General features: G+C 42.1%; 1 protein-coding gene across 8 annotated transcripts in view; it reads right to left on the bottom strand.

The window, feature by feature from the left end:
• The window catches only part of LOC110533631 (nuclear receptor corepressor 1), a 118,870-nt gene extending 99,907 nt beyond the window's left edge, over positions 1–18,963 (bottom strand). For 7 of the 8 annotated variants that reach the window (XM_036990037.1, XM_036990038.1, XM_036990044.1 and 4 more), the window contains exons 1-4: positions 18,811–18,963; positions 7,769–7,960; positions 4,766–4,860; positions 220–439 (exon numbers count right to left, since the gene is read on the bottom strand). In XM_036990037.1, the coding sequence (XP_036845932.1) occupies positions 220–439; positions 4,766–4,860; positions 7,769–7,879 (426 nt within the window). In that variant the 5' untranslated portion in view covers positions 7,880–7,960; positions 18,811–18,963. The remainder of the gene's footprint in view (positions 1–219; positions 440–4,765; positions 4,861–7,768; positions 7,961–18,810) is intronic. The other variant, XM_036990041.1, reaches the window with a different exon arrangement.
• Positions 18,964–21,154: the final 2,191 nt, after the last annotated feature.

The raw sequence follows: 21,154 nt of genomic DNA, 5'->3' as shown, positions 1-21,154 counted from the left end.
TACAATGTAGTCAGAGTCACTGACAGACTGTACAGAATCTACAACTCAACTTGTATCCCAAATAAATTATCATTATGTGATCAAAATGAGCCATGCTGCACCTCACCTTGCTGAAATCAATATCCTCAAACATATTTAAAGTCATTGAGGGTTTAATACATTGCTTTAGCCATCGTTTTCTATGTCTTTATTAGAACTAGGTAGATCGGCGACGTGCACCTTATTGACCTCCCCTACGTTGGCTCTGAGGCTGTCCTGAACCTGGTGGGACTGCAGGGGTAAAATGATTCCCCCGGGCAGGGCACCACGGGCGAAGTGGGCCTCCGAGACAGTCTCCATGCGGGGCCGCTTGGCCTCCAGAGCCTCGTGGCCGTCAGCCTGCTGCTGGGAGGTGACACTGTGGAACTGCTGCTCGTAGCCATGACGTCTCTCTGGAGGCCTGGAGGAAGAAGGTAAACATCAGATCACACACATTCCTCATGATACAGGAATAACATCTATAGTGACTACATAGTGACGACATTCTCCCAGTCTTCTTCTGGATCATCCAAATGCTCTCTAGCAAACTTCAGACGGGCCTGGACATGTACTGGCTTAAGCAGGGGGACACGTCTGGCACTGCAGGATTTAAGTCCCTGGCGGCGTAGTGTGTTACTGATGGTAGGCTTTGTTACTTTGGTCCCAGCTCTCTGCAGGTCATTCACTAGGTCCCCCCGTGTGGTTCTGGGATTTTTGCTCACCGTTCTTGTGATCATTTTGGACCCCACGGGGTGAGATCTTGCGTGGAGCCCCAGATCGAGGGAGATTATCAGTGGTCTTGTATGTCTTCCATTTCCTAATAATTGCTCCCACAGTTGATTTCTTCAAACCAAGCTGCTTACCTATTGCAGATTCAGTCTTCCCAGCCTGGTGCAGGTCTACAATTTTGTTCCTGGTGTCCTTTGATAGCTCTTTGGTCTTGGCCATAGTGGAGTTTGGAGTGTGACTGTTTGAGGTTGTGGACAGGTGTCTTTTATACTGATAACAAGTTCAAACAGGTGCCATTAATACAGGTAACGAGTGGAGGACAGAGGGGCCTCTTAAAGAAGAAGTTACAGGTCTGTGAGAGCCAGAAATCTTGCTTGTTTGTTGGTGAGCAAATACTTATTTTCCACCATAATTTGCAAATAAATTCATTAAAAAAATCCTACAATGTGATTTTCTGGATTTTTTCCCCCTCATTTTGTCTGTCATAGTTGAAGTGTACCTATGATGAAAATTACAGGCCTCTCATCTTTTTAAGTGGGAGAACTTGCACAATTGGTGGCTGACTAAATACTTTTTTGCCCCACTGTACAGTGCCTTCAGCCCCCTTGACTTATTGATACGTTACAAAATGTATTTTAAAAAAAAGTATAAATCCTTAGCAATCGACCTACACACAATACCCCATAATGATAAAGAAATAACAGGTTAAACATTTTTGCAAATGTATTAAAAATACCTTATTTACATAAGTATTCATACCCTTTGCTAGGAGACTCGAAATTGAGCTTAAATCAAATTTTATTTGTCACATGCGCCGAATACAACAGGTATTCCTTAGTGAAATGCTTACTTACAAGCCCTTAATCAACAATGTAGTTATGAAAATACCTTAAAAAAAAGGTAACAGATAAAAGTAACAAATAATTAAAGCGCAGCAGTAAATAACAATAGTGAGGCTATATACAGGGGGATACTGGTACAGAGTGTCAATGTGCGGGGGCACCGGTGTCGAGGTAATATGTACATGTAGGTAGAGTTATTAAAATGATAATAGATCACAACAGAGTGTAGCAGCAGCATAGAAGAGGGGGGAGGGGCAATGCAAATAGTCTGGGTAGCCATTTTATTATGTGTTCAGGTGTCTTACGGCTTGGGGGTAGAAGCTGTTTAGAAGCCTCTTGGACCTCAACTTGGCGCTCCAGTACAGCTTGCTGTGAGGTAGCAGAGAGAACAATCTATGACTAGGGTGGCTGGATTCTATGACAACTTTTAGGGCCTTCCTCTGACACCACCTGGAATAGAGGTCCTGGATGGCAGGAAGCTTGGCCCCAGTGATGTCGTAGGCTGTGTGCACTACCCTCTGTAGCGCCTTGCGGTCAGAGGTCGAGCAGTTGCCATACCAGGCAGAGATGAAACCCGTCAGGCTGGATGCAAGTGCATCCTGTTCCCATTGATCCTCCTTGAGATGTTTCTACAACTTGGAGTCCATCTGTGGTAAATTCAATCGATTGGACATGATTAGGAAAGGAACACACCTGTCTTGATAAGGTCCCACAGTTGACAGTGCATGTCAGAGCAAAAACCAAGCCAAGAGGTCTAAGGAATTGTCTGTAGAGCGCCGAGACAGGGTTGTGTCAAGGCACAGACCTGGGGAATGGTACTGCAGCATTGAAGGCCGCCAAGAACATAGTGGCCTCCATCGATCTGAAATGGAAGATTGGACCCACCAAGACTCTTCCTTGAGCTGAATGCCAGGCCAAACTGAGCAATCAGGATGAGAAGGCCCTGGTCATGGAGGTGACCAAGAATCCAAGGGTCACTGACAGAGCTCCAGAGTTTATCTGTAAAGATGGGAGAACCTTCCAGAAGGACAACCATCTCCGCAGCACAAAATCACGCCTTTATGGTAGTGGCCAGACAGAAGCCACTCCTCAGTAAAAGGCATGACAGCACGCTTACGGTTTGCCAAAATGGCACCTAAAGACTCTCAGACCATGAGAAACAAGATTTTCTGGTCTGATGAAACCAAGATTGAACTCTTTGGCCTGAATGCCAAGCGTCACGTCTGGAAGAAACCTGGCACCATTCCTACGGTGAAGAAAGGTGGCAGCAACATGCTGTGGGGGTGTTTTTCAGCGACAGGTACTGGGAGACTAGATCGAGGCAAAGATGAACGGAGCAAAGTACAGAGAGATCCTTGATGAAAACCTGCTCAGGACCTCAGACTGAGGTGAAGGTTCACCTTCCAACAGGACAACGACCCTAAGTACACAGCCAAGACAAATCAGGAGTGGCTTCAAGACAAGTCTCTGAATGTCATTGAGTGGCTCAGCCAGAGCTGGACTTGAACCCGATCGAACATCTCTGGAGACCTGAAAATAGCTGAGCAGCAATGCTCCCCATCCAACCTGACAGAGCTTGAGAGGATCTGCAGAGAAGAATGGGAGAAACTCCCCAAATACAGGCATGCCAAGCTTGTTGCGTCATACCCAAGAAGACTCGAGGCTGTAATTGCTTCCAAAGGAGCTTCAACAAAGTACTGATTAAAGGATCTGAATACTTATGTAAATGTGATGTTTTTTATTTTTAAGAAATTATCAAACATTACTAAAAATCTGTTTTTGCTTTGTCATTATGGGGTATTGTGTTTAGATTGATGAGGGGGGAAAAAACAAATTTCATACATTTTAGAATAAGGCTATAACCTAACAAAATGTGGAAAAAGTCATGGTCTGAATACTTTTCCAACAGCACTGTATATGGATAATTTATAAAGCCAGGCACATTTAACAGTTAGACTATTGATTATAGACCTAATTAATTTGGGGTTTCCCCATCTTCTCACTTTTCTTTCGGTACATTTTACCCCTTTTTCTTGTGATATCCAAACTGGTAGTTACAGTCTTGTCCGTACGGCAGTTGCGGCAATGGGACTCGGGAGAGGCGGAGGTCGAGAGCCACGCATCCCCCGAAACACGACCTGGAAGCCAGCCGCACCAATGTGTAGGAGAAAACACAGTCCAAATGATGAATTCAGCGTGCATGCGCCTGGCCCTCCACAAGGAGTTGCTAGGGCGCGATGGGACAAGGACATCCCGGCTCACTAAACCCTCCCCTAACCCCTAAAACGCTGCCCCACTCAGGAGTGCCCCTCCTCACTTTCCGTAGACAATTAAGGCAAATGCTGTTTTTTCATCTCCTAACGCTGCTGCTGCATCCGCCGCATTGTTCTATTATGCATATAGCAACACGGTCTAGGAAAAGGCGCCAATTCAACAGCGCATTGATGTTTCAGAACCGCGGACAGCGACCGCTATCCAACACAGGAAAAAGGGCATTTGTTATAAAATAATATTTTTATTAGTGTGGTACCATTGTTCTTAGGTAATATAGCCATATACAATTGCAGTAGCATGTCTCGGTGATGGACCGCACCATCCCCACAATGGACAGGCGAAAGTCAGACCGGTGTCTTAAACACCATAAAATAGAATTTTTGCTACTGCTCGACTAAATTAATCTCGGGCGACCAACAGCCTATCGACCAATTGACAAAATGGGGTGAGCCCTAGAAGCCGCATTCCGTATTGACCCTGGTTTGAGTCAGGATCCGGAACTCAGAACAGGGTTTTATGCACTAGTACATTCTATAGCAGGGATGTTCAATGTCGGTCCTATAGGGCCGAAACACTTCTGGTTTTCATCCTTACCTTCAAAAACGTGGGACACCAGGTGAGTGCAAATAAAAACCAGAACTGGAATTGAACAGTGCTACTCTATAGGATGGTTTCCCAGACACCAGATAACGGCCAGTACTAACCTAAAAGGCATGTGGAGACTCTCGATTGAAAGTACTTCTTAGTCCAAGACTAGGCTTAATATGGGTCAGGGAAACTGGCCATATGAGTAGACCTTTTCTTTTGTGCTACTTTTAGGATAACTGAAAAATCATCATCCCCCCAACAGACTATAATAACAGGCTTTTGAAGCTGAGGTGGCCGTTGGTATCGTTAAGTACCTCTCAGTTCCAGGGTGGAATTCCGAAAGCAAGGAAGGCCTTCGTCGACCTTGCTGGTCCTGCAGGTGACCTCGGTAGTCCGGGACGGTGAACTCCTACACACACACACACACACACACACACACACACACACACACACATTAAGCAAACAATAATAACATGCTGGTTTAGACTAGAGCCAGTTGCACAGTGAATAGGGCAGGTCTGCACAGCCACGAGACACAGCCTGTTGATAACACATGGCATGTCAGAGCAACAACACATTTCACCAAAACAGCGCTATTGCCCAAACCAATCAATAACAATTCAAAACAAAACATGTTTAAGATAATAACATTACATGTAGGGCCCTAATGCATTCAGATTGCAAAAAAAAAAAAAAAAAAAAGCCCAGCATTGCAGAATCCCTCATGTTGGATTGCAAGGGAGGCAGAGACATTTATGCCTATGATACACTATCAAAAGGGAAACCTCTCTACTTGATGATTATTAACGGTTTACACAAAAGTCTTTGAACAGCCACCGCAGAGAAGCAACAAGACACTACATCATTGCCCACATCCTCGAGCACCTTTTTACCTCGACAAACTAGAAATCTAAATCGGTTTCATTGCTTTCAAGTGAGGGCAGTGAATTGATTTAAACCTGGGGTTTTTTTTGGGGGGGGGGTGAAAAGGTTAAATGCACCCGTTTTTATCTAAATATCAAATAATTTCTAGGTAACAATTAAGTACCTTGCTGTGATCGTTCTCAGCAAAGAATTTCTCAAGCAATAATTTAGCTAGGACTGTGAGAGTGATATTAGTGGGGAGGGGAAAACTGTTGGCAGCGAGGTTTGGAACTTTATTGATCTGTTAACTCATCTATGATGACACCATGCAGGCAAACTGTATCCCACCACAACAGGCTGACATTTAAGGGGGTCTTTTCAAACAGCTCTTACACTAAAAGGGCACTATCATAATTTTCACATTATTCCAACCTCATAGTATAATACACAGGAAATCACATTTGACTGCACTGGGCCTTTAATGGCTTCTATCAGGGAGTAATTAGCATTTCATGCCCTTTGCTATCAGCACACTGTGACCTACAAATAAACCTGAGCATGTCAATGCACTTAACAGAAAGTTCAGCCCTACCTAGACCAAACATTTCCTAAAACAACCATTATTTTTTCCACATAGACAGTTTGTAAAAACAGAAATGTACCATTGACCACTAATCAAATCAACCTAACAAACATGAAACAACCATTGCGATCATGTTGCAATAACTGCAAGGAAAGCCTACTGAATCTCTCAACTTTGTCAGACCAAATGCTAACTAATTAATCGCAAAATAGTTAGTGTCTGCACAAAAAAAACAAAAGATAGGCATTTTAATGTATTCTCCAATTACCCAACAAGTGGTCTTACACACATGCAGAAAGTTCATTTCCATGTAAAAATATCAGACATTGATGATTATGTTGCAGTAAATGTGAAACCAGAGTGAAAGCAGCAATACTATAGGTGAACAGTTGGCCTCTGTGTGAATCAGTTCATCAAGCCCTGAGGAATGCACAACACTGAGCAGAGATAACCAAATTGATTTATAGTCATGGAAATCCAGCGCGTTCTGGAGTCTCATCTGACCAGGGGGAAGTGGTGGAGAGAAAAACACTCTACACTACATAGCTCTGGTCTGGCTAGAACCATGCTAAACTTAGCTAGAACAGTGGGTTCTGGCATATTCTAAGAGAGATAAAAACAGTGAAGTGTTCAGAAACACAGACACACCTCTTTATAGGCTGCAGCTTTTTGTAGCTCTTTGCCTATCCATGCAACTGTTAACATCCCTAATGTGAACAACAAAGTTAAAAGTGCACTACGCAGAATTTGCTCCGCAATTTCCCAGTTGCTAAAATTCTAAACAGTTCCCCTAATTTAAGGTAGTGACAAAACAAGCAAATATAGTGTAGAGAATCACAATGGGGTTTAGGTCAGGGCTCTGTGCAGGCCAGCAACCGAGGACAGACGATTTCTACGCGCTTCAGCACTCAGCGGTCCCGTTCCGTTGAGCTTGTGTGGCCTACCACTTCCCGGCTGAGCCGTTTCCACTTCACAATAACAGCACTTACTTGACCGGGGCAGCTCTAGCAGAGCAGAAATTTGGGGCAGCTCTAGCAGAGCAGAAATTTGACAAACTGTCTTGTGGGAAAGGTGGCATTCTATGACGGTGCCACATTGAAAGTCACTGAGCACTTCAGTAAGGCCCTTATACTGCCAATGTTCGTCTATGGAGATTGCATGGCTGTGGACTCAATTTTAAACACCTGTCAACAACGGGAGTGGCTGAAATAGCAGAATCAACTAATTAGAAAGGTTGTCCACATAGTTTTGTATAAATAGTGTATTTCAGTACACTCGTAACAACTTAAGCATTACAAAACATATATTCGATAAAATAACCTTGTGTAACAAATAACCCTTTCATTTTTCTGTTGACCAAATTCGTCACACTCTCACTGACCTCCGTACAAAAACTCCTTGCTTGGTGAGCAAAAATACACCGCCTGCTGAAGAGTTGGCCTCTCTCTTCTTCTCTGATTATAGTGATCATTTCAGCATTAGGCGATAAATCGGTTGATCATTATAACCACAAGTGCACTGTAATAATACTAAAGCAGCCAAAGTAATTAAAAAAAACTGACTTGAGAATAACTCAATTGTTGTACCTTTAGACTGTTCAAGCCAGTGGATACTCTCATGCTTTCACTTAAACACAAGAGAAGTCTGCATGATTCTAGAGCACATCCCGAGGCATGTCATCTTGAAATCTATTTTCCATTATATTATGGATTCAGCATTAACATGCAATAGTGAATAATTTGCATGGAGAGGAATTCTTGCTAGTAGGTGTGTAAAAAAACTAATAAAAAAAGTTGTAAAAGATACAGTGCAGTGCCACCATTAAGAGGTTTGAGAGAGTAATGACATTTCTCTGAGCTCAGTTTCTTACCTGTTGGTGGCGTGTGGTGCTGAAGGTGTACTGGACAGAGTGTGATGGGTAGCGACTCTGCTCACTGCTGAAGCTGCCCTGGGTAGGGGGATAGCCCGAGCTACTGGACATCTTGGCTCCGGGTTAAGCTGGGCAGGCTGTTGCTGCACTGATCAGGGGCTCAGCTGGAGCATGGCTGGAGACCCAAAACACCTGACGTAGGACAGATAGAGGGACACTGGTGTTGCATGGTATACCGATGTAATGTCGATACATTTTCAATACTAGTACATGAAAAACGGTTTGGTACTAGAATATTACTTCTGTCAAATGTGTCTATCAGTGCAGCCGACCCCTTATTCTAGTGCACATCGTGCCTGCCTACTTACTCATTGCTAGCCTACACAGAAAGTCTGGGCTGGTGCCTGTTAGCTCCCCACACATGCTGTACAGTAGTTAACACACTTGAATAATATGACACTGCATGTAGAAATGTTGAACCTATTAATTACTGTTCATAAAACAATGTCCATACAGGCAGAACACTTTATAATGGAAGATGATACTGGTAGCTTCCAGCTTAGCAGGCTAACTTTCCTTGCTAGCTGACAGCTAAAGCCAACATCAATTCACTACCCTAGTACCTTGTTTGTGATACCATAATGCAAGTCATAATGCTAAAAACACAGATTTCAAAGCTGATTTCGACCAAACACTTCATTCATTAACTTAATGCGTCTATCACCCAAAGATGACCTATTGCCTCAGCACAATGAATGCCTCGTGAATGACGTAACTATTGGTTAAAAAAATTCAATGAGATACCTCTATGCAATGCTGTTGATCCGTACAGTGCCACCACTATACTTCACTGTAGGGATGGTGCCAGGTTTTCTCCAGGCGTGATGCTTGGCATTCAGGCCAAAATGTTCAATCTTGGTTTCATCTGACCAGAGAATCTTGTTTCTCATGATTTGATAGTCTTCAGGTGAGATTTGGCTAACTCCAAGTGAGATGGTTGTCCTTCTGGAAGGTTCTCCCATCTTTAGAGGAACTCGGGAGCTCTGCCAGAGTAATCATCAGGTTCTTGGTCGCCTCCCTGACCAAAACCCTTCTCCCCTGATTGCTCAGCATGGCCGGGTGGCCAGCTCTAGTAACAGTCTTGGTGGTTCCAAACTTCGATTTAAGAATAATGGATGCCACTGTGTTCTTGGGGACCTTCAATGCTGCAGACATTTTTTGGTACCCTTCCCCAGATCTGTGACGACACAATCCTGTCTCAGAGCTCTACAGTCAATTCCTTCAATAACCACTCAGCGTGAAAGGGAAAAATGTGATGCTCTGATCCAGAGGCAACTTCATAAAATAGGAAGAGATGAATACTTCTCATCAGTGCTTGACGTGGACAAAAATGGGTTCCGGGACTTATTGTGGGTGCTGGTACTGTTTATATTTACAGTTGAAGTCGGAAGTTCACATACACCTTAACCAAATACATTTAAACTCAATTTTCACAATTCCTGACATTTAATCCTAGTAAAAATTCTGTCTTGGGATCACCACTTTATTTTAAGAATGTGAGAGAAATCATTCTCTCTACAATTATTTCAACTTATATTTCTTTCATCACATTCCCAGTGGGTCAGAAGTTTACATACACTCAATTAGTATTTGGTAGCATTGCCATTAAATTGTTTAAATTTGGGTAAAATGTTTTGGAAAGCTTGTGGAAGGCTACCCACAATAAGTTGGGTGATCCCCGAATGGCCCATTCCTCCTGACAGAGCTGGTGTAACTGAGGCAGGTTTGTAGGCCTCCTTGCTTGCACACGCTTTTTCAGTTCTGCCCACAAATTTTCTATGGGATTGAGGTCAGAGCTTTGTGATGGCCACTCCAATACCTTGACTTTGTTGTCCTCAAGCCATTTTGCCACAACTTTGGAAGTATGCTTGGAGTCATTGTCCATTTGGAAGACCCATTTGTGACCAAGCTTTAACTTTCTGACTGATGTCTTGAGATGTTGCTTCAATATAGCCACATATTTTTCCTGCCTCATGATGCCATCTAATTTCTGAAGCGCACAAGCCCATCCTGCAGCAAAGCACCCCCACAACATGGGACGGTGTTCTTCGGCTTGCAAGCCTCACCGTTTTTCCTCCAAACATAATGGTCATTATGGCCAAACAGTTCTACTTATTTTTAGTTCTATCAGATCAGAGGACATTTCTCAAAAAAGTACAATCTTTGTCCCCATGTGCAGATGCAAATAGGAGTCTGACGTTTTTATTGCGGTTTTGGAGCAGTGGCTTCTTCCTTGCTGAGCGACCATTCAGGTTATGTGAATATAGGTCTAATTTTACTGTGGATATAGATACTTTGTACCCGGTTCCTCCAGCATCTTCACAAGGTCCTTTGTTGTTGTTCTGGGACTGATTTGCACTTTTCGCACCAAAGTACATTCATTTCTAGGAGTCAGAACGCATCTCTCCTGAGCGGTTTGAGGCTGCGTGGTCCCATGGTGTTTATACTTGCGTACTGATGTTTGTACAAATTAACGTGGTACCTTCAGGCATTTGGAAATTGCTCCCAAGGATGAACCAGACATGTGGTCTACAATTGTTTTCTAAGGTCTTGGCTGATTTCTTTTGATTTTCCCATGATGTCAAGCAAAGAAGCACTGAGTTTGAAGGTTGGCCTTGAAATACATTCACAGGTACACCTACAATTGACTCAAATGATGCCAATTAGCCTATCAGAAGCTTCTAAACCAATGACAATTTTCTGGAATTTTCCATGTTGTTTAAAGGCACAGTCAACTTAGTGTATGTAAACTTCTGACCCACTGGAATTGTGATACAGTCAATTATAAGTGAAATAATCTGTCTGTAAACAATTGTTGGAAAAATGTATTGTGTCATGCACAAAGTAGATGTCCTAACCGACTTGCCAAAACTATAGTTTGTTAAGAAATGTGTGGAGTGGTTGAAAAACGAGATTTAATGACTCCAACCTAAGTGTATGTAAACTTATGACTTCAACTGTAGGTGCAGGAGCTCCACAATACTTTTGAGCTAATATTCTATAAGAGTAACAGCAGCTCAAACAGTACAACATTTGAGGAGCCGGTACTCATCTCCGGTAAACTCCTACCTAAGTTAAGCACTGCTTCTAATCCCTTGCGCAAATACCCTACAGCTGTCTCTGTCTGCAAGTTTGCTAGTGCAAGCATCGGGTCGGACCAAAGTTAATACGTTTCAAGTTTGTTGCAGACAGGCAATGTGATTTATAGAACCCCCCCCCCTTAAAATAAATAAATTATATATATAATTTATTTAACAATAATTTTAAAAAATCTGGATATTTTCTGCCTGCAATGTTTTAATTTGTTGGCATTATATAGGCAATGGCAATAATAGTTACTTTTTAGGTTATCATTTTAGATTTGTATAGAATTTTTGTTAACGACTTGACAATGATTGAGATATGAAGACGTTACTATAAATTAAACTGTTTCACAAAGATTTGCATATGAAAACCATAGCTGACACACAGATCGGTAGAAATTAGAAGTTAAAATTGGCATTCCACATGAGAAAGGTTGCCGGCTCTTCGTATAACCTATTACCGGCAACTTCAGGAGAGTAATGGCATAATTTGCGAACGCCACCAGGAGGAGAAGAGTTGGGTTAGGTTAAGTTTTTTTCTCTTCATGTTATCTGGTGCCCTCGAGGCATTTGTCAAATTACATCAAACCATAAAGCTTAAAGCATGAGACAAGCTCAATGCATATAGTAGATTTTATTACACCCTATGTGTATTTTTCCATATATAGACAAATTTTGATTGGTCGAAAGAACAGACGACTTTCAGTCGACCAAGATCATTTTTAGTGAAGACAGCCCTATACAGGACGCACCTGAGCTCAATTTCAAGTCTCAATGCAAAGGGTCTGGATACTTATGTAAATAAGGTATCCGTTTATTTTTAATACATTTGCAAAAAAATTTAATTGATCACTAAAATTGAAGCTGAACCATCCTTGTGCTCTGCTGCGCAGAGTCATATCTGACTAAGATCATAACATAGGGTCAGAAGTGCTTCAACCTCAAATATATTTTCTTACTTCACAGAAAATGTTCCTTGAGTTGACTGAGTTGAGTGATGAAAAGTAGCTAACTGCTCTCATGTCTCTTCATTGAGCAGAGCAGCCCAAGCAGAGACGTTGCTATGGTTACTCAGATCCGCTATGAGCAGAGCGCATGCAGAGTTTGCAGGCAGCGAGTGAGCGATTTAGAGGTGCTAATGAAATGTAAAATAATGTTGTTACATGCGCCGAATACAACAGGTGTAGGTAGATCTTACAGTGAAATGCTTAACTACAAGCCCTTAAAACTTCTTGACGCTACCCATCCCTGTCGCAGGATCATTTTCGGCAGCAACCGCTGAATAGCATAGCGCAACAGTCAAATAATATTACTAAACAAATATTCATATTCATGAAATCACAAGTGTAATATTGCAAAACACAGCTTAGCCTTTTGTTAATCCACCTGTCGTCTCAGATTTTAAAATTATGCTTTACAGCGAAAGCAATCCAAGCGTTTGTGTAAGTTTATCGATAGCCTAGCATAGCATTATGTACACTTAGCATCAGGAAGCTTGGTCACGAAAATCAGAAAAGCAATCAAATTAACCATTTACCTTTGATGATCTTCGGATGTTTTCACTCACGAGACTCCCAGTTACACAACAAAATGTTCCTTTTGTTCCATAAAGATTATTTTTATACCCAAAATACCTCCGTTTGTTTGTCGCGTTATGTTCAGAAATCCACAGGAAAGAGCGGTCATGACAACGCAGATGTCAATTCCAAATAGAAATTCCAAATGTCCACAGAAACATGTCAAACGTTTTTTTATAATCATTCCTCAGGTAGTTTAAAATATACACTGCTCAAAAAAATAAAGGGAACACTAAAATAACATTATAGATCTGAATGAATTAAATATTCTTATTAAATACTTTTTTCTTTACATAGTTGAATGCACTGACAACAAAATCACACAAAAATGATCAATGGAAATCAAATTTAGCAACCCATGGAGGTCTGGATTTGGAGTAACACTCAAAATTAAAGTGGAAAACCACACTACAGGCTGATCCAACTTTGATGTAATGTCCTTAAAACAAGTCAAAATGAAGCTCAGTAGTGTGTGTGGCCTCCACGTGCCTGTATGACCTCCCTACAATGCCTGGGCATGCTCCTGATGAGGTGGCAGATGGTCTCCTGAGGGATCTCCTCCCAGATCTGGACTAAAGCATCCGCCAACTCCTGGACAGTCTGTGGTGCAACGTGGCGTTGGTGGATGGAGCGAGACATGATGTCCCAGATGTGCTCAATTGGATTCAGGTCTGGGGAACGGGCGGGCCAGTCCATAGCATCAATGCCTTCCTATTGCAGGAACTGCTGACACACTCCAGCCACATGAGGTCTAGCATTGTCTTGCATTAGGAGGAATCCAGGGCCAACCGCACCAGCATATGGTCTCACAAGGGGTCTGAGGATCTAATCTCAGTACCTAATGGCAGTCAGGCTACCTCTGGCGAGCACATGGAGGGCTGTGCGGCCCCCCAAAGAAATGCCACCCCACACCATGACTGACCCACCGCCAAACCGGTCATGCTGGAGGATGTTGCAGGCAGCAGATCGTTCTCCACGGCGTCTCCAGACTCTGTCACGTGCTCAGTGTGAACCTGCTTTCATCTGTGAAGAGCACAGGGCGCCAGTGGCGAATTTGCCAATCTTGGTGTTCTCTGGCAAATGCCAAACGTCCTGCACGGTGTTGGGCTGTAAGCACAACCCCCACCTGTGGATGTCGGGCCCTCATAGAGTCTGTTTCTGACCGTTTTCAGCAGACACATGCACATTTGTGGCCTGCTGGAGGTCATTTTGCAGGGCTCTGGCAGTGCTCCTCCTTGCACAAAGGCGGAGGTAGCATTGATGTTCCATCCTGGATGAGCTGCACTACATGAGCCACTTGTGTGGGTTGTAGACTCCGTCTCATGCTACCACTAGAATGAAAGCACCGCCAGCATTCAAAAGTGACCAAAACATCAGCCAGGAAGCATAGGAACTGAGAAGTGGTCTGTGGTCCCCACCTGCAGAACCACTCCTTTATTGGGAGTGTCTTGCTAATTGCCTATAATTTCCACCTGTTGTCTATTCTATTTGCACAACAGCATGTGAAATTTATTGTCAATCAGTGTTGCTTCCTAAGTGGACAGTTTGATTTCACAGAAGTGTGATTGACTTGGAGTTACATTGTGTTGTTTAAGTGTTCCCTTTATTTAAAAAAAAAAAAAACAGTAGTGAGGCTTTATACAGGGGGTACCGGTACAGCGTCAATGTGCGGGGGCACAGGTTAGTCGAGGTAATATATACATGTAGGTTGAGTTAAAGTGACTATGCATAAATAATAAACAGAGTAGCAGCAATGTAATAGATGGGGAGGGACAATGCAAATAGTCTCGGTAGCCATTTGATAAGCTGTTCATGAATCTTACAACTTGGGGGTAGAAGCTGTTTAGAAGCCTCTTGGAACTAGACTTGGCGTTCCGGTATCGTTTGCCTTCCTCTGACACCGCCTGGTATAGAGATCCTGGATGGCAGGAAACTTGGCCACAGTGATGTACTGGGCCGTACGCACTACCCTCTGTAGTGCCTTGCAACCGGAGGCCGAGCAGTTGCCATACCAGGCAGAGATGCAACATGTTCTCGAGGGAGCAGCTGTAGAACCTTTTGAGGATCTGAGGACCCATGACAAATCTTTTCCGTCTCCTGGGCGGGAACAGGCTTGTCTTGGTGTGCTTGGACCATGTTAGTTTGTTGGTAACGTGGATGCCAAGGAACTTGAAGCTCTCAAGCCCCGTCGATGAGAATGAGGGCATGCTTGGTCCTCCTTTTCCTGTAGTCCACAATCTCCTTTGTCTTGATCAAGTTGAGGTTGTTGTCCTGGCATCACACGGCCAGGTCTCTGACCTCCTCCCTATAGGCTGTCTCATCGTTGTCTGATCAGATTGTGCACCAGCTGTTGTTTACAAATATAGACAGACCGCCACCCCTTGTCTTACCAGAAGCAGCTGTTCGATCTTGCCGATGCAGCGCAAACCCCACCAGCGTAACCTCTCTGATTTTGGACAGGGCCTTAAATTCGGCAGACGCAATCGGGCCTGGGTAGGGCCTAAACGTTGCGGGCATTTTTATTTTTTTATCCGTTATTTTACCAGGTAAGTTGACTGAGAACACATTCTCATTTACAACAATGACCTGGGGAATAGTTACAGGGGAGAGGAGGGGGATGAATGAGCCAATTGTAAACTGGGGATTCTTAGGTGACCGTGATGATTTGAGGGCCAGATTGGGAATTTAGCCAGGACACCGGGGTTAACACCCCTACTCTTACGATAAGTGCCATGGGATCTTTAATGACCTCAGAGAGTCAGGACACCCGTTTAACATCCCATCCGAAAGACGGCACCCCGATACATGGGTAGGGCTCGGGCTTAAAATTCATGCCTGTGCAGTAGGGATGCACGATATATCAGTGAAAATATCGGAATTGGTTGATATTAGCTAAAAATGGCAACATCGGTATTGGCCCGATGTCTAGTTTAACACCAATGTGAAAAACCGACATCAAAACTGACGTGCATACCTATATAACGTAGGTACATGATGCCACATAAAATTTTGCGCTACACCTGAAAAAAAGCATTCCTAACCTAGCCCACAATGTCTGCTGTGTGGATCGAGCAGTCATTTGAAAGAGGAAGAACATATCAGCAAGACAACTCAAAGGCGAAATCCATTAACACCAAGATAAAGGAATTCATTGCCCTTGACAATCAACCGTTCTCTGTCGTTTGTGATGTTGGCTTTCACCGACTGGTCGAGCACCGGTACACACAACCAAGTGAGCTATTTTTCAGAGACACAGTTCTATTATAGAATGTTGTGTGTTCTGAATTTGCACGTGCAAGCCAAGCGCCACCACTACTATCAGTAGCACTGTCAAAGCTGTACAAAAAGTCTGCAAACAAGCAAACACCGCCACGAACGACGCGTTTACAATACCACGTTGGTAATAAAGCATTATTTGTTCGACCGCAACTTCTGGGGTAGCTAGCTAGCTTTAGCTTGGTACCTAGCTAGCACCAATACAACCAGTCTGAAAACAATGACCAGTAGAAACTGCAGTCATTTTCCCTATTCTTAGCAATGATTTAGGAATCCTTGTGAGTAAGTAATAGCTAGGTAGCCACTTGCCAGTAGTTCGCCTATTGAAATTGAACTCCCGTTCATGAAAAAAAACTAGCTAACCAGCTACTTAACCCTGGTGCCCAAAGCTAACGTTATAAGCAGCCAGATAGCTTAATCTGGCTAGTGAGGCTCGACCTGACCGGGTTGTGTTGTGTAGCTAGCCACAATAAGGATTAGGAAAAATAGTGGAATTTGCGGTTTCCCTTCAAAATAATTGTATGTCATTGACAGTGATCAAATCATAGCTTATTGGTCACGTGCGCCGAATACAACAGGTACACCTTACAGTGAAATGCTTACTTACAGGCTCTAACCAACAGTGCAAAAAAAGGTGTTAGGTAAGTAAAGAAATAAAAACAGTAAAAAGACAGGCTATATACAGTAGCGAGGCTACATACAGACACCGGTTAGTCAGGCTGATTGAGGTAGTATGTACATGTAGATATGGTTAAAGTGACTATGCATATATGATGAACAGAGAGTAGCAGTAGCGTAAAAGAGGGGTTGGCAGGTGGTGGGTGGCAGGACACAATGCAGATAGCCCAGTTAGCCAATGTGCGGGAGCACTGGTTGGTCGGCCCAATTGAGGTAGTATGTATATGAATGTATAGTTAAAGTGACTATGCATATATGATAAACAGAGAGTAGCAGCAGTGTAAAAAGAGGGTTTTGGGGGGGGGGTACACAATGCAAATAGTCTGGGTAGCCATTTGATTACCTGTTCAGGAGTCTTATGGATTGGGGGTAAAAACTGCTGAGAAGTATTTTTGTCCCCTGAACAAGGCAGTTAACCCACCGTTCCTAGGCCGTCATCAAAAATAAGAATGTGTTCTTAACTGACCTGCCTAGTTAAATAAAGATTAAATAAAAGGTGTTAAAAAAAACATTTTTTTAAATAAAATCCAAATCGGCCAAATCGGTGTCCAAAAATACTGATTTCCGATTGTTATGAAAACTTGAAATCGGCCCTAATTAATCGGCCATTCCGATTAATCGGTCGACCTCTAATCACTACAGTGCAGGGCTCTGCCAGAACTGCTTACGTTGAAGGTCCCGATCTTCCCATATTTTCAGAGTTACACTAACGCAAGTGAAATCCTGTACAGAGCAATGTTTGAGAAGGAAAGCCTGAATGTCGATCTGATGAACACTTCGTCATATTAAAATCAAGGATTTGTATTAAAAAAATACGTCTGCTGCAGGGGTGCCATCCAGACAGATATGGCGATGACAAGAATGCCAGGAATACCAAACAAGGCACATTTTTGTCTGTCAGACAAATCATGAACGGCTATGCATCTACAACGCCATGCTGCAAAAAAAAAAAAACACAAGCATGTTGAGTGGAAGAAAATCTCCACAGTTGCTCTCCAAATCTCTGCAGTTGCCTTTGAGTTTTTACTTCAAAATGCTTAAAACAATAAGATGGCATAAAATGCTGCTGAAACTCTATCCAAATTCATACCTGGAATGAAACTATACACAACACCTAGCCTAAAAAAAAAAATCTGGTCCTCTAATTTTACTGATTGTAAACTATATCTGATACAGTTTGGATAGAGGCTACAGAAAACAAATTGCGCCGACCACAAGCACAAACAAGGCCCCAGTGTGTTTCTCATGCTTGTTCTGCATGCCTACAAGGACAGCACAATAATTGTCTTCCGTCAGGAATGTAACAGTTATAAAATATAAGGCAATGCAACATCACAAACACCAGTTAAAGTATTGAATGAGTCTCTTCCTCATTAATATAATGTAACAAAGTAAAATCAATGAGGACATATTAGAGGAGACGAAACAGGTGAAGTGTGCACTTTGTAAATAAACGGGATGATTGGAGTCTGCATCTTTAGGCCAGCTGACAGTGAACTTGTTTACATTCTCCTCAGTAGTGAGTTTCTCATCAACACAGAACATAATATCTAATATGACTCTTATCTTTTAATACCAGTTTGTTGACAGGCAGGACCAGATGTTGAATTATAGCTGCAACGACAAAACCTACTGTTGATGCTGAATAAATAACAATCACATATTGCAACAAACCACACTAAGATCATATTAGCGCAATTTATTGACTAACCATGGATGGTGTCTCCATGAAAGATGCAGATGGTTACTTTTCGGTTTGTTGATGATGTTGGTTATACAGACGTTTACAATAATAGCTACTTAGCTACTTGGCCTACATAACATGATTACTTAGCTACATAGTTTGCAGATACTGCTGTATGGAGCGAACCTTTTTACATAAGGTGAAATCAATTAATAGTTATTATTGTCTAAACGTATACAGCTGCAAACATCAATAGCAACTTGACAAATGTAATGCTCGTTGCAGTCTACACCTTCCTCTGGTGTTTGCCTTGTTGGCTTGTATGCTAACTGGGTAAGCTAACTAGCTTACAATATCAATTGCTTGTTGCTGAATTAAAGTAGATGTAGGTTTATTTTTAGTTTAAAAATCAACGAATTAGCATTAATCTCCCATAAATGTGGAAATACAACATACTTGAACTTATAAAGTACATGAAAACATCGGATGCTGCGAAACGACAGTGTTGTTTGCTACAATTACTCACTTTGAATTCTCAAGCAAGCCGCCATCTTGCAAAGGGAAATTTGCAGCCTCGATATATTACGCTAAAGTGGCTAACATGCTAGCTAAACGCAACCCAAAGTTCTGCTCTATTCTGAAAACATGTAACTTCTGTGCACATATGAAGAGATAGACACTCACCTCACATTCGGGGAAAAAGTACCGTGTAAGAAGTAAATGTGTTCTTGTTGGGTTTAAAGGGCTGATGCTTTGTAAACCCGCTGTTGACGGACAGTAGACGGGTCGTAGCAGACAAGAACGCTGCACCACATTTGTCTGTCGATGTCCTGGCAGGATTGTAGAAATTGTTACATAGAAAAAAAATACAGTACTTTCATGGTGTACATTTGCATATTTTCTCAGTGCTTACTCTGTGTGTTAAAGATGGATTAAAACAGTGATTAAACATTAAGTCAACGTTGTCTAAACTACGCGATTTTAAATATATATTTTTATTTGATATACCAAAGAGGATAATGTTGTGTAACGTTAAAACCATCCCCATAGACGAACTAAAGATCAATTGTCTTCCGCCTGACACAAAACATGCTTGTTGATCGTGATTTTTGATTTATCCAAAACGAAAATATAAGTAATAATGTGTCCACAGTTTAGATAAATAAAAATACATGTCTTGAATAATACAAATGATCGGTTGGTCGTTTACCTAACCTTCCCCTTTCTACAGAAACGGGGAAACTTTCAGATGCCTAACTAACATTATAATTAGAACATTTCTGATTTTCATATCAACGGGATATTCGTTGACTTATGCCAATTTTCGGTGTTTTGTAATTAGATATTGTATATGGTCGTGGGTTCAAATGTTATGTTGCGTTCCAGAAACAGGAAATGTAGCAAAGTAACTTATTTTAGGCGGAACCTTTGATAAATAAGACTGAAAATACGGAATGTTTATAAGAACGGCCCCCCAAAAAAAGCATGTTTTATTTGTAATTTTCGTAGTACCTTTATCCTTGTTTGGATAAAATGCATTTACGATCAGCAGAATTCAGGAAAGTCACGTAAACAATTGTTTCAATTTGTTATGTAGAGACAAGCAGTTCAACTCATCTGAAACAAGCGATTTGTCTGGCGATGTTCGAGCACTCTTTAACTGCCTATCCAGATGATGACTGCATGTTCTTTGTACCAACAATTTTAAGACTCGAGGAACTAAATGCCTCTTCATTTGTGTATCTCAAGGTGGGTTTACAATAGAACCTCGTTTTGATTGGTCCTTTGAGCAGCCTATGTATTCCTGAACCAGAATTTGGCTTTACAGGAGACGTTGAAATGGCGAATCTCCATTAAGCCCAGGAAGCAGCCTTTCAACAGCTTTTCAAACTTAATGTCAAAATACGGTAGTTACTCACGAAAAATTGACTTTCGATTTACTAACTATCGTAATTTACTGCCGACACGGCCGGTATGTACTTCTAAAAAAGGTCTAAATAAAAATGTACAAGCAACCAAATAAATGACTATTTTCCACCTCTAATGAATCGCTCAGGTCCCAAGGATCCCGGATAGCATTAACCTTCCTGCCATGCATAGGTCGGAAGGCTACAGCAAATGTTTCGGTGCATGTAATTGTGTTATGTTTTATGTCGTTATGTAGCAATGCTTTAAATGACAACATATAAAGTAATTACTTTTCTCCAAATAATTACTACAATCAATGTGTACAGCGTCGAGAAGAGCTTCCAGGCAGCTGTGCGGTATTGGTAATACCAGCCTCCAGAGTCATTATGCACGATTGCAAGTAAATTGTCTGTCAGCGAAGCTAGCAAGTAAGCAATCTTCAGAACAATTATCATTTTGCAGGAGAACATACTGGCCAATCAGCCCCACACATTCCTTTTAAAAACACCTATTGATGGGTCTTACGCCAGTTTGGTGCTTCATGGTTGTACCAGTAGAAATGATGCCCTTATAATTTATTTAATTTACCTACATAACAAAAATGTATTACATGCATATACACTACCCATGTTGTGCTTGGGATCCAGGTTTAGAAAGTAGTCTGCTATTTTAAATAAGAAGTGCCTGCTTAGCATACATTTGTGGTTAAGTAACCTTGTCAGAACAGTCAACCGATGGTCAATTTATTAAGCCTAACAAATAATGTGATTTTTGAAATTGGGCAGGAGACTGGGGATCTGTACGTTAGTGTGCGTTAGTACGTACGTTAGTTGCACACAATATCTCAGTCAACACTGGCCTAATTTTGACAAAACATTGATGAATGAGGCATCTTGCCATATAGATCTGGCATTTACAAAATTACACAGACTGGCCAGATGGTGGCGCTATACCATGAAATTGAAAATACTGACTTTGAAGGGTCACGCCACTCACCCCGTTTGACCTAAAGCAGGGGTGGGCAATTCCAGTCCTCGAGGGCCTGATTGGTGTCAGTTTTGCCCCAACCCCAGCTAACACACCTGATTCCAATAATCACCTAATCATGATCTTCAGTTTA

This window comes from Oncorhynchus mykiss, chromosome 10 (assembly GCF_013265735.2).
Source record: "Oncorhynchus mykiss isolate Arlee chromosome 10, USDA_OmykA_1.1, whole genome shotgun sequence".
Classification (NCBI taxonomy): domain Eukaryota; kingdom Metazoa; phylum Chordata; class Actinopteri; order Salmoniformes; family Salmonidae; genus Oncorhynchus; species Oncorhynchus mykiss.
Note: the sequence above shows the minus strand (reverse complement) of the source record. Positions and strands in the feature narration are given on the sequence as shown.